This window comes from Aplidium turbinatum, chromosome 17 (genome assembly GCF_918807975.1).
Source record: "Aplidium turbinatum chromosome 17, kaAplTurb1.1, whole genome shotgun sequence".
Lineage (NCBI taxonomy): Eukaryota > Metazoa > Chordata > Ascidiacea > Aplousobranchia > Polyclinidae > Aplidium > Aplidium turbinatum.
In genome coordinates this window covers 2402381-2414851 of record NC_137488.1, presented here as the reverse complement: position 1 = coordinate 2414851, position 12471 = coordinate 2402381, and the positions used below count along the sequence as shown (strand labels likewise).

The 12471-nt window shown below is 42.0% G+C and overlaps 1 protein-coding gene across 1 annotated transcript in view; it reads right to left on the bottom strand.

Moving 5' to 3' along the window:
- Positions 1 to 12471, bottom strand: part of LOC145786856 (DNA-dependent protein kinase catalytic subunit-like) — a 65000-nt gene that overhangs the window by 27614 nt on the left and 24915 nt on the right. Inside the window, exons 23-45 of the mRNA XM_082598597.1 lie at positions 12219 to 12336; positions 11725 to 11884; positions 11225 to 11351; positions 10958 to 11133; positions 10213 to 10314; positions 9642 to 9836; positions 8996 to 9120; positions 8537 to 8769; positions 8145 to 8307; positions 7679 to 7838; positions 6364 to 6482; positions 5983 to 6107; positions 5556 to 5721; positions 5186 to 5284; positions 4704 to 4898; positions 4097 to 4188; positions 3611 to 3829; positions 2989 to 3070; positions 2329 to 2426; positions 1755 to 1874; positions 1303 to 1465; positions 611 to 731; positions 119 to 271 (exon numbers count right to left, since the gene is read on the bottom strand). Coding sequence (XP_082454723.1) covers positions 119 to 271; positions 611 to 731; positions 1303 to 1465; positions 1755 to 1874; positions 2329 to 2426; positions 2989 to 3070; positions 3611 to 3829; positions 4097 to 4188; positions 4704 to 4898; positions 5186 to 5284; positions 5556 to 5721; positions 5983 to 6107; positions 6364 to 6482; positions 7679 to 7838; positions 8145 to 8307; positions 8537 to 8769; positions 8996 to 9120; positions 9642 to 9836; positions 10213 to 10314; positions 10958 to 11133; positions 11225 to 11351; positions 11725 to 11884; positions 12219 to 12336 — 3311 coding nt within the window. The remainder of the gene's footprint in view (positions 1 to 118; positions 272 to 610; positions 732 to 1302; positions 1466 to 1754; positions 1875 to 2328; positions 2427 to 2988; positions 3071 to 3610; positions 3830 to 4096; positions 4189 to 4703; positions 4899 to 5185; positions 5285 to 5555; positions 5722 to 5982; positions 6108 to 6363; positions 6483 to 7678; positions 7839 to 8144; positions 8308 to 8536; positions 8770 to 8995; positions 9121 to 9641; positions 9837 to 10212; positions 10315 to 10957; positions 11134 to 11224; positions 11352 to 11724; positions 11885 to 12218; positions 12337 to 12471) is intronic.

Here is a 12471-nt window from a genome sequence, read left to right as displayed (position 1 = left end):
CCACAACAGGTTCGCCACGGCCAACGAGGAGGCTCAGGGACTGTTTTCTTGTTAGACAATCTTGTTTAAATTCGTAATTAAAAAGATATAAACGACAACATACGCAAACCCAACCTACCGATTGCATTGTCATGCATGTGTTCTATCAATGCTACCATGTTCGCCATGCATTCGTGGCCGTTCAGTTCATCAGAGTCCAGTTCAACAAAATTATCATTCTTGATCTTTGAACTATCGCCGGTCTTGGAGCTGACGTCGGACGTTGACACATCTGGTAATCACATCGACATTACAGTTAGCAAACTTTCAAACTTTCTCGATGCATGGCAAGATATAAGATAGATTGGAGCATGTTGGTTTGGGTTTCACGAACTTAAGCAGCCACCGTGAGACACCATGGTAGAAGAAAAAAGGCGATGAGAGAAAGACCTCCCTCAACCTCAGAACACTTCTGTCACAGTTCTAATAAAGATGACGTGATGTGAGCTCATTCTTCGTACATTGTGCATCATATGAGGATGTTCCTGTGTCAAGGTCTGTGTCGTCACAACCACGATAGTTACGAATTAAACCTCATTACCGTGGTGGTAGGAATGCTACGCATCGTTACCTAGAGCTGCCAAATGACGTGATAACGTTCTGGATGAATTGGCATCAAAGATACTGACATCCTCGCTCAGGCTGCTGACGTGGATCGATGACATGTATGTGACGTCATTCTCTACCGCTCCCTGAAAGATGAAACTTGATCTCAAACACATTTAGAGGTTAACAAATATTTTGTTGAAGGTTTTACGGTCCACCTGCCTCAAGATGAGCTGAGGTTCTCACAATGCTGAGATTACATTGATCCAATGTCAGCCTACGTTGTATTAATGCAAAAGGATCGTGTTGTATTGGCGTAAGAGGTTGAGACTGAAACAATGGCGCTGATGATTATTTTACTCATTCCCTGTTGGTAACGAGTTAAGACGTTAATCATGGTCTCTTGGTATTTCTGCGTATATATTGAATTCGCACTTTCAATGCACGATGGTTGCCACCCTGGGACCCATCCCGTCATCAAGTGAGCCTGCAATGCCACTCGTAAATATCCAAGTGAAAGGCTAGGTCTGTGTATATGAGAATTACAATATCCACGTTTGGTAGTCGATTTCATATTCACTTAGTTCACGTAAAAAAGGTTCAGCTGTGAGATAGATTTCCCTTGGTCAACCACGTGCAGTTTGTACTGCAACAAAAACAACCAAACACAGCTGCCCAAAAATCATTAATCCAGACCAACAATTCAAAAGGTCCTACCTCTTCACTTTGTCGTTGCTTTCTGATGGCCACAAATCTCTTTCGCTTCTTGAGAGGCTCCTGGGTTTCCATTTCAAATTTGTACTCTCGTTTTAAGTCAACCACATTATCGAGAAAGTATTCGCTTTTGCTCGGGTTGTCATTAAACAAGAACGCTTTGTACCTGCAACGTTAAGAATGAATCCAAACTTTGTTATATAGTTACACACAGGACTTGTGAAGCATAAGATATTATTGAACAACTGACCGGCAATTGATCAGATTTCCAATCAAGCACGAACATAAAATCGAAAAGAAGTTGATGTTTACTTGGACCATTTTGAAACTTTAACGTAACTTGGTGAATGGTGAGTTTACTTGAGTGAAACAGATATACCGCATCACTGTTCAACCCCCTGAGATGAACTGTTATAGACAAAGCAACATCTAAAACAGCGCAGTACAAACGCTACCACGCAACGTTGGGCTTGGTGGAAACTACCGCCGCCATCATGGCGTTGTAAAGGGAGCAATGGAATCTCCTCCAATCCTCCCGCGAGTCTTCATTGTCGGGAACTCTCCTGGTCCGGTCTCTGAAGAGGAGAAAACTGTGAGTTAGTAAATGAGCTCCACACTACAACCTACGAACATGTAGAAAGAAATTTAAAAAGTGTGTAAATCTTTACAGTATATCCAATCACTTGGAATCTTTGAAGATAAGGTAACTTTTGTCAATCATTCGCTTGCATCACTCGACCAGGCAGCTGCTGTTCCAGCGAGAAACAAGGCTACAGAGATAACACTATGCCTCGCTAACTTTCTGGCTGTCACTTGACAAAAGACGCCATTATTTCTGAGCTTTTGGTTTTCAAACTATTCATATTAAAGTGCAACTGACATTGTCATGAAGTTGTCTGCATTCATCTTAGGTCGCTTGGGACCAATCAGAAGATATTGCTAGTTTTCTTCAACCAACTGAATGTACCCACACCATCAGCCTCGATGCAAATTTTCCATGCCACAAATTGAATACGTGTACCACTGTACCTGTTGGCACATTTCATGAAGGTTTTCAACAACGTGTCCTTGCTGGGTGGTGATGTAGCATGCGCAAGTGCATGACCGACTGGCGATGACCGGGCAATCTGCAATGTGCTTCTTATTGTGACGTACATATATAAACATGACATTCGACTACCACAAAAGCCGGTCCAACCCAGTCCAAATCTTTACAAAAACACAAAAATAAATTCCGTAATTCAAGCATCATTTCTGTTCGTATTTATCTTTTCACAAATGAATTGATAAAAGCATGAACAAAATAAAAGTTTAGCCATCCAACTTCATGCATCTAAACTTCAAGGACGAGCTAAAATACGTTTACCGCCAAATTGCTTCTCTGTTTACTGCAATAAGCAATAAGCGGATAGAATCCACCAGAACCAACAGAAATCCAATAGATTCTAACCCTCCGCAAATTGCTTATCTGTTTACCGCCAACGATCACTTCCACATGGTTGCCGGTATCGCACGTGCACTGGCACGTGACTACATTGAGCCACCACTTGCAGCAGGTAGGTGTGAGAACGTGAGGTCCTGGACGAGGTGAATCAAAAACACAGCCATGCAGCTTTGCCCCCGAGTCCCTTTCACATCCCAGCATTGAAGTTACTGAAACCGTTCGATACAGTTATCAAAGGTACTTACATGTTCCTCTGATAGCGAAGTGAACATCAGCTCCATGATGCGATAGGCCAAAGTCTTCATGCAAAGCCTCTCCATCGCCTGCCTTCCAGAACTCTGTAGGAGACAAACAGATTAGAAATCCACACATCCAGCAAGGAATCAAGACAGATTTCGAGGCTTGGTCGAGGTTATTGGTGATGCAGAATTGCTGACACGCATTTCAAGAGCAGTATGACTAAAATTAACAGTTGTACTACAGCTGCTTGATCCCAATGGCTACAAATCAAGGCTGTGGGGGTCGGGAGTTGGAGGATTTTGGTGTTTCCCAAGTCCGACTTGACATTCAGAGTTGGATAATTTAGTTCAACTTCTCAGTTTGTCCGAAAGAAAAGTGCAAAAATATTGAAACATCTCAAGTTCAACAAATATGGTTTTAATACTTAATCAAATTATCCTAAAAGTTTAGTGGAATAACTCGTGATGAGAATCCAGCTGAGAACTAATTAGATATCGGGAACACGCTGCAATATGTTGCGCCTCTGCACGCGCGCACCACACGTCTGCTGATAACCAAGCTCGGTTCGGTACAAAGATCGTGAATATCACAAAAAGATTGTCATTGTCACAAGTAGCAATGTTCCACGACAACCTGACCTGAATGTCGTCTTCCTTGATGACGTTCATTATCTCAACAATGTGGCGGCTGTAGAACTCGATCACGGCGGTGACGTCACAGTGCCTCATGATCGGCGCCAGCACATCGTTGACGCAGTGACGTCGAAACGTGGCGTTATGAGATGACGCACCGACGTACAAGCAGTAGGGGAGGGACAATGCTTGGTGTTGGTTGGCCGCTGGGATGCTGGAATCATCATAAACAATTGAGAAGGTTTTAGACTGAGCTACATGTGAAAACATACGTCATGAGTATCTGAGAAAACACATGACAGAAAAGCGTTATCGGCATCGGGCGTTCATACCAGACGCAACCGGACCACTTCTTTAACATCGTCAACAATGCAACGCAGTCGTGCCGCCAGGAGGAATGAGATTCCTGCTTCTGGAGTGATGGAGATATACAAAGAAATTTGAATAAAGATATAACTGACTAAAGTAAATATATAATAACCTTTTTACTGTGTTCTCAAAAGCTGATTGGATACGCTCTGACATCACATGATCTTCTTCACGGCAAAAGATGTTAATTACCACTTCCAAGACCTATTTAGAGTAACAATAATGAAAAAAGAGCCTTAGTATATTAGAAATTATGTACCTTTTAAAAACGCCCAAACATATTCAAAATTCAGTTGGATGAATGAATAATTATTATCAAGTGAACGGCGTCATCGAAGCATACATTACAGATATAAGAGTTGCACATAAGATGGAAATGAGAAGAGTTGTAGAGACACTGGTTTGAGCTGAGCGTTTTGAGGATAACAACCTCCACGATTGATGACATCATAACCAAATCGCTTCAACATCTCGCATCATCGACAAGCCTGTCGCTGGATGAAACTGATAATCTTGAAATCTTATATCTTAGTTTCAATAATAGATTTGAAAGCATGCAATCATTAGTTAACTAAGTTCAAACTTTTCAAATATTTTGGAGCCTCAAATGCTGAATTGTCTTAAAACGCAACGACTTCAATAAGCAAAACGACTAAAACCTTGTGATGCGCATGACTGATTATACCACACTTCACTGAGCAACCCAACATGAAGCCTACCGTGATGTTCCCGGTATCCTGCAGACACACCAGCAGCTTCTCTATGGCTTGCGTATACTCGTTATACGAAGTAGATCCTGGGTTGAACTCTCTGGATGACAACGGGAAGTGCCGAGCCACCATGCCACCGAGTGCTTGCTTCAGTGCAGAGTCGTCATGTGTTGATAGTGAGAAAAAACCGAGCAAGTCGAGCAGCTGCATTACAACAGAGCATTGACACTTGAAATTTCCCAGTAAAGTCTTGCCAGAGCGTTTCAAAACGTTCATGACAGTGATTTTCAACTAATTAGTTTTCGCATCACAGAGAAAAGTTTAACATGAAGCAAAGCTATGCTAGGATTAAGCTTTCTCAGTCCGAAGATAACGAATCCACACTAAATCAACCTCATAACCTACAGTGGTCAAACTGGAAGTTTTTACCAACTTCGGGAAGCTGGAACCCATCCAGCTCCACACCCTATTCAATACCATATCGTGCATACCTTGGATTTAAAGGTAAGAGATAGCTGGCTCTCTTCCAGAAAACTCGTATACATTCCTACAAGCATCGAGTGGTACTTGCTCTTGGGGTCACGACAAGCCTGTACAAGGAAATGCATATGAGAATTACGATTGTTTGCAGAAAAAGTATGGCAGCCCTGTTGTTGCTTTGCAGGCAAGAACTTTGCATATCGAAGAACTTAGTGAGTTGAGTGTGTTGCTTGAAATGTTCAACAAATACTGAAAATGTTTTACAAGATACTAAAAGTTTTGTTGCTTTATAAGAAGCATTCTGTTTTACAAGCAAGTTCTTTGCCACACGATATGAACACAACGTTTAACATACAAGGGGTATATGTCACAGTATCTCACAGTGGCATCCAGGCTGATCACTTTCTTCAACACAACGATTGCATTGTTGATGACGTCATCGCTCGGTTTGTTACTTGCGTCATAATGCCACCAAGGTTTCAAGCTAGTCTCCCATTGGTCGAGAATGGCAGAACACATGCTCTTGGAAAAATTCTTCCTTACTGATCTGAAGAAGATAAGCTTGGAAAGCGAATTCTAAAAGTGTACACATAAGCAATATAAAACATTTTCTTGAAACTGGTGAGAAAAATAATTTCCTAAAATGATAAGTGACGTAATGCAGCATGTTAACGCTCCAGAAACGTCATGCTTCCTCAGCGTCTGTGAACTTCCAAGGTAATCAAGTTTGTGTGACAACAAATTATTTGATAACGTCATAAGCATGATCTTGAACTAATTAATACCGGCAAATGCAGCAAAAGCAAACCTGTTTGAAGCGATATGCTCTAATACCCCGCTCAATATGAATGCGCAGGTGTGTGGATTACATGAGGCATGTTGGCATATGGTGGGTATGTATGTGGCTGGCTTCGATGACAGTTCTTTGTATATCTGAATAAAATACGTTGATGAAACAACACTTCAACAGCTATCGGAAACTTCACTCTGTCAGCCTCGGTGACCGGTCCTGCGTCAGTGGTTCAAAGCCTCTACAAGCATACCAACCTACCAGGGTTAACCTCCGAAGTGGCATCCCAATGCGAACCATACATTACGAATTACAAACAACCACACCTTTGCCTCATCAGATAACAATTTGTGTCAGTTAGTTATTGGAAAGATTATTATTTAAAGAAACAAGCTTGACCTGTTCTGAGTGTTGAGAGAGGAACAAGCAACCATGGGCAGAAGATGGTACCAATCCTTCTGATGACGCCATCGTGCTGCTCTTCATTAAACTGTCAATCAAGTATTCCGGGGAAATCCCTACACAAAAAGCAAAAATAACGAAATGAACATAACCGACAGAAGTGGCACAATTACCTTAAAGATATCACACACGCTCAGCGACACGACCTAAGTTTCAGTGAATGGTCGAAGTTAAAGAAAGCAATGAAAAACTACAAACTTATACAGCAACACTTTATTTGCGGTCGCTTTCACAAAAGATATATAAGAGTTTGAGCAATTTTCTTGCTCAATACAACCAAACGTTGCTGATCGGAATTCATTTTCACAATTTATTACACGGAAAATAAAGATTTCCATAGAAGTGATTGCCCAAACTGTACAAGTAAACATAACATTTAGTATAAGTTTAGTTGAATCAAATGTTTGGACATAAAGAGTTTACAAACGTCATAACGCTTCACACTTTAGCAAGTATTATGTACTTTTCATATGTGAAAATGTGTTAGTTAATATGCTTGCAGGCATAATAGAATTATTCTAGCTGGTTCGTCGGATTGCTCTGCAGGCATGATACAAAGCAGAAGTACACTGCACTGATGAGGCTGTAAGGTCGAAACGGTGCATTGCGCATATCTCACTGCTTGCAGGTTAAGCACTTTTGCAACGTTGGCAAAAGTACCAATTTTGTGGCCTCTAGGGACCACAAATTGGTAACTCGCCATGCGTGGTATATTGCTCCGTAGCCATACCCAGTGTACCTATTGCACTGAAAGAACGCCTGATATTTTCAATCAAATCAATCGTCCGTTTTGCAGGAGACCAGGTTTTAGCTCCCAGGAATCAAAACTCAGGTGAGTGTCTGTAGGATGAGAGCGAGAGACGCGAGAAAACGCGCTCCGTGGGCTATCTTCCCCGCGGGTGTAAGCCATTCTCCTCGGCAGACTCAAGCCTGCCGGAAGATGAGCCCCCATTAAAAAAGGGCGGTTCGTACCCGTCTCTCTGGTCCGTCCCTTAGCTGGTGGACCAAACGCTCCCAGGCGCAAAGCCGCCCGTCCCCTTACGCCGCGCCCCACATATGCTTGGCGCGGTAGGCCGGTTATTCAAGGTCTTCACGATCGCGTCATTTTATTTTGCGTCAGTGGTTACTTACGCGTTTTATCGCTACTTATGCAAATAAAAGTTCAAATGAGACTGTAAGACCGAAACGGTGTACCACTTTGTAAATTTCTAAACTAAAAATTTAAAGATTTTTTCCAGTTCTTAATACCCACCGATGACGAAGACCAGATCCAACAACTTTCCTCCAAAATGCAAGGACTCGGGAGAGAGTGGTGAGGGTGCAGTGCAATCTCCCCCATCGGCACGAACACATGAAGAATATACGACTTGAAAGAGACTTTGAGAAAATTCGTTCAAGTCTGCGTTGCCACGCTACAACACAGTATGCCATGCTTTAATACAATAACAATTGAAGAGAGAATTTAATTCTCTCAACCACGGGAATCTAAATTTATCAACCGATCGTTCACGTTGACAACTTCGTGGACCATGAAGACCAAATTTCAAGTGTTTCAACTTGATCACGTTCATCTTCATGTTCACTACAATTTTCTTACGGTTTTCATTTTCAAAACATCAAATTGTGATTCGGGATAATATGAGTAAGCTAATCTTGATGGTGAGTGATCTAGTTTAAAAAATATCTTTCCAAACTAATGACTGATGAAACTGACAAACCTGCACACAACCCATAGAACCTACCGCATATGCTTCGGAGAGGATGCTTCCAAGAAGGCCACAATTGAACAAAACTCTGTAAGCTTCGAGTAAGTCTTGTACGTTCAAGGTGGAATCGAAGCATCGTGAGCCGAAAGGAGGCGGTAGTAAGTCAAGCAGGCGCCTGAAGTAAGTTTTTGAAAATAGTCTGTTTCTTTTTTGAAAACAAATTCTTTTCATCAGCTTACCAATCTGCAAGCCTTTAAGCAATGTGGATGACAAGTGCCACCCTTTGTTCTAACAGAAACTAAAAAACAACCTTCTGCCGCTGTGGATTTTTTGCGGTCCAATTGGTTATTAAACAAATATTTTCAAACGGAGGCTTATATTGAAGCAACTGCATGCTTGCATACCCATGTTCCAAAATCTTTTGTTTCACCATCGATTGCAGATTTCCCTTCATGTCATCGTCCAGTGATGTGTTGGGAAGATACTTGAAGAGGAGCTGAAGGATCTCGGATGACAACTTGGAGAGTTCCTCCGCAACCACCGGATCATTGAAAGTATCAAATCCCAGTGCCGATGGATGGACAAGAACGGAGGAGACGAGACCAAGCAACGATTGCTCAAGTCCAGATGGAATCAACTGATAAACAAAATGTCGAGATGTTGATGGACATCATAGGATGCACTCCTTGCATAGAGAGTGATTATTCCATTCAAGCCAGTCACGATATCCCATCCAGGCACTGCAGCTACATGACTGTGTTGCCATGACATCAACATTTCCATCTCGAGATTAGTGAAGCTACGATATGTCAGAATCTCGTGACGTAAACGATTACACACGAAAAGTGTAGTTCACATCTCACCGTTCTCTTAGTCACGTTGTCGCCTTCCAACTTGAACAACAAGACGAAGTATTGCAATATCCTACTGATGAGAGTGCACTTTGCTGTGTTGTATCGGTACCTTTCTTGAGGTGTGCAGGTGAAAGCTACAATGCAAGATACACTGTGAAATGTCGTGCATATGACGATGTGATGACGTCAGTGACGTGCTCATGGCAGCCATGACATCTTCCGTGGAAGCAAACACCTTCATTCAAAAGAACAAGTAAACCAGCGATATCAATGACATAGGAAGGCTGCACAATTGAACATCCACTAGTACTTTGTAGTATTTGTGTTTCGCCAACCATATCGGTGTACTATCCAGACTAGTAGGGAGAATTTTCACCAATAATGTATAGAAGAAATGTGCAATCAAGTGGGTTAAGACTAATATCAGCGTATTACAGTTGTTTGAACGTTTATTGCAACAATAACGAATGGCAATTTCACCCAGTCTGGTCGGGTGAGATCGGATATCAAACTTGGCCAGGTTTATCGGTGGCTGTGGATTTGACTCGTGCGAACGGGCAGGCAAGGAAGTCGATGTTCGTGCCCATTTTCAAGCATGCCATGATGTTGTCTCATCAAAGATATGCCGAGTGCTCTGAATGAGTGTTGAACCAACATCTCCTCAAGTCCAGGGAATGAAAATGTTGTGGGGAAGAAGCGACCAAAAATTTCGGGCAATCACAAAATGGTTCAACTACAAAACCTTCCTTCCCTGCTGAGTGGGACTCGGGCTTGGTGCCGTCGGTTGGTCTTCGGTGATCCACGCAGCCGGAAGACACTTTAACATACGATAGTTTTCCGCGCGATCCAGCTGGCGCACCAGTTAAAAAAGGTAGGAAAATTGAACTTTTCCTTATGAACCCATCTGATTGCAGTCATTGAGATCTTTCTTGCGCTCAGTTCAGTTGATCCTTGATTTAAACTTTGGTAATTACAGAAGAAAAAAGAGTAACGACAGGGGTAGGAATCTAACCCACGTCGAAGAAGTGATTACTTCTCGAGCCTTAACCATCAAACCGCTAAGCCACGCTGCCGACGGCGAATCGTTCACTTAAGTCACTTTTTATCAAAAATGTTTCGAAAAGAACGCTCACAATATCACGTGCTGAGTAACATGACTGCAATCAGCTGATTTGCAATAGAAATTGCCCTATGATAACGTGCCTACCCACGCAGCCAGCACGTGCCTGATTTGTCGCCTCCTAGTGGTGACACAGCTATGTCATCAAGAGATTTTTGAGAAATGTTGCGGATGAAGTAGTCCACGCTTTTGTACAAATTCGATTTATCTGCAAAACATAGAAGATATTGGATTCCATGACTACACTGTTGAAAGAAACGTCGTTTGATAAAAAAAATTATCTAATTGTAAATAATGCTGCATATGAAAAGAAACTACTTTCGACTAGATATTTGCCGATGCCGACTTGTACCGATGCATGGTTCCCGACATATACTGGCACAATGCTACTGTGTCTATTGGTGCCTGGCCTCAACTGGCACGGGGAACGAATTAAGCGCATCCCACAGAGAGGGTCTAATTTCGTGATATGATCTAGGCCGCTTGCCTTCCTCATTCCAAGAGAGATTTGTCGCCATCGTTCCTTTGCAATACATCGAAGCAATCACAACGTTTGTTCGGTTTCATTCATGACAATGGACATATTACATATGTATGTCCCTAACCATCGACAATGTCCATTGTCATACATTAAGGTCGTGTACTGCCAGAACTTTGCAAAGACCGAGTTGATCACTCTGTTTTATCAGACTAATAGACAGTTTGTTCTAAAACACAGCGATGTGTGCGGCGGAGGGATACCAAACCAGCGATGCAGGTTATCAATTTCCTCAAAGGAACTTAATAACCTGCCAAGGCATGGAGGCTTTCAAAAGAAGTTAACAAATCTACACGTAAGAGATGAAGCTCACCGCTGCAAAGAACCGCTGGTGCCAACATTTTCTCTTGAAACGCTCGCATATAAGCTTCTAAGGCGGCTAGAACCAGTTCAAACCAGTTAATCGCATTCTTTATATTGAACTTGTCACCCATTGACGTCATAACCGAACATGTTGCTATGCCAACGCCATCGCAACCGCCTTCAAATCTGTTGAAATTGATGCAGAACACGAAATTAGCTGATTTTAAGAATCTATTACAAAACAGATGAAAGCAAATATTTTGATGAAAACATCCACCTTGAAATAGCACCGTGCTCTCCTCCACCCTTTATCTGATAGTGGATCCAATAGGATGGCGATTTATTTTGATTCGGAAGCAACTTGATGAAAGCGATGAAGAGACGCATGCACTGATGACGACATTCTAGAATTAAGTGATACGTCAGCGCAACACTGGAGGTCATGATTGCAAGAGCTAACAATGGAGGAGATTATTATTAAAAACATTGAACACCGGTAGTTTCTAAAAAATCTGAAACGATCAAAATTCTTTTGAAGGTTTAGTTGCGTTGGTTCATGACCGGCCAAATATAACCAGAGCATGCTGTGAACTTGCTTGGCTTAGAAAATTGCACAATGTACATTTGTCAAATTGACCACATGAAATAATCGTAGAACTACTGAAATGTTAAACAAATCACTGTTCAAACACCACTTCCGTAATCCGCATACAATGCGAATACAACTTCATCGTATGCTCAAGAGTTGAACTGATGACGTCGGTAGACATCACGAACCTGTTTGAGGTCTGCCAGTTTGTTCAAACAGCCAAGTCACAATAGTGGCCAATGTTACGGGACAATCGGGACTGATCCCTTTCGGTACTCTCCTCGTATTGGATTCCTTGCACAACGATGACGCCTTCGCTTTTATGATTCGTTCCAAATGATCCAAAGCCTGGGATAGATCAGAATTTGTAGGCACAAAGTGAAGAACCTAAAGACGCCACACCGCGTATACTTTGGATTTAGCACTTTTTCTTACACGTGTCTTGATTTTGGGCCCGAGGATCTCATTGCTACCGGGTCCAAATTATCCTCTCAACGGCTTTGCTTTGCTTCACAATTCACATTTTCTTATGAAAAGCAAATCTGTTTTGCTTCATAATTGTATTGATTTTGATAAAATAAACTATTCATTCATTGTTTGTAGCAGTATGATAGTTTGAAATTCTCAGGGCACAGGATAATGGAAAGGATGGAGCATATGGAAAGCTATGGCGACGAGATACCTGGACTGATGAGTCGACTGTGCCAAAGGAAGCATCATCGTTGTGAGACAAAGCCAAACAATTGACGAATGTGACGAGGATTTCTAGAACGAACTCATCGACCAGCTGCTCTTGTTCGCTGGAAGACAGATGGCAAACTTATATCGGTTGCCGGCGATGTTTAAATCGTTCTAAAAGTCAAAACTTACACTTCAGCAAGTTTTGACTTTTAACTCTATTAGCTCTTTGACTAGTTTGCTGGAATCATAAGAGA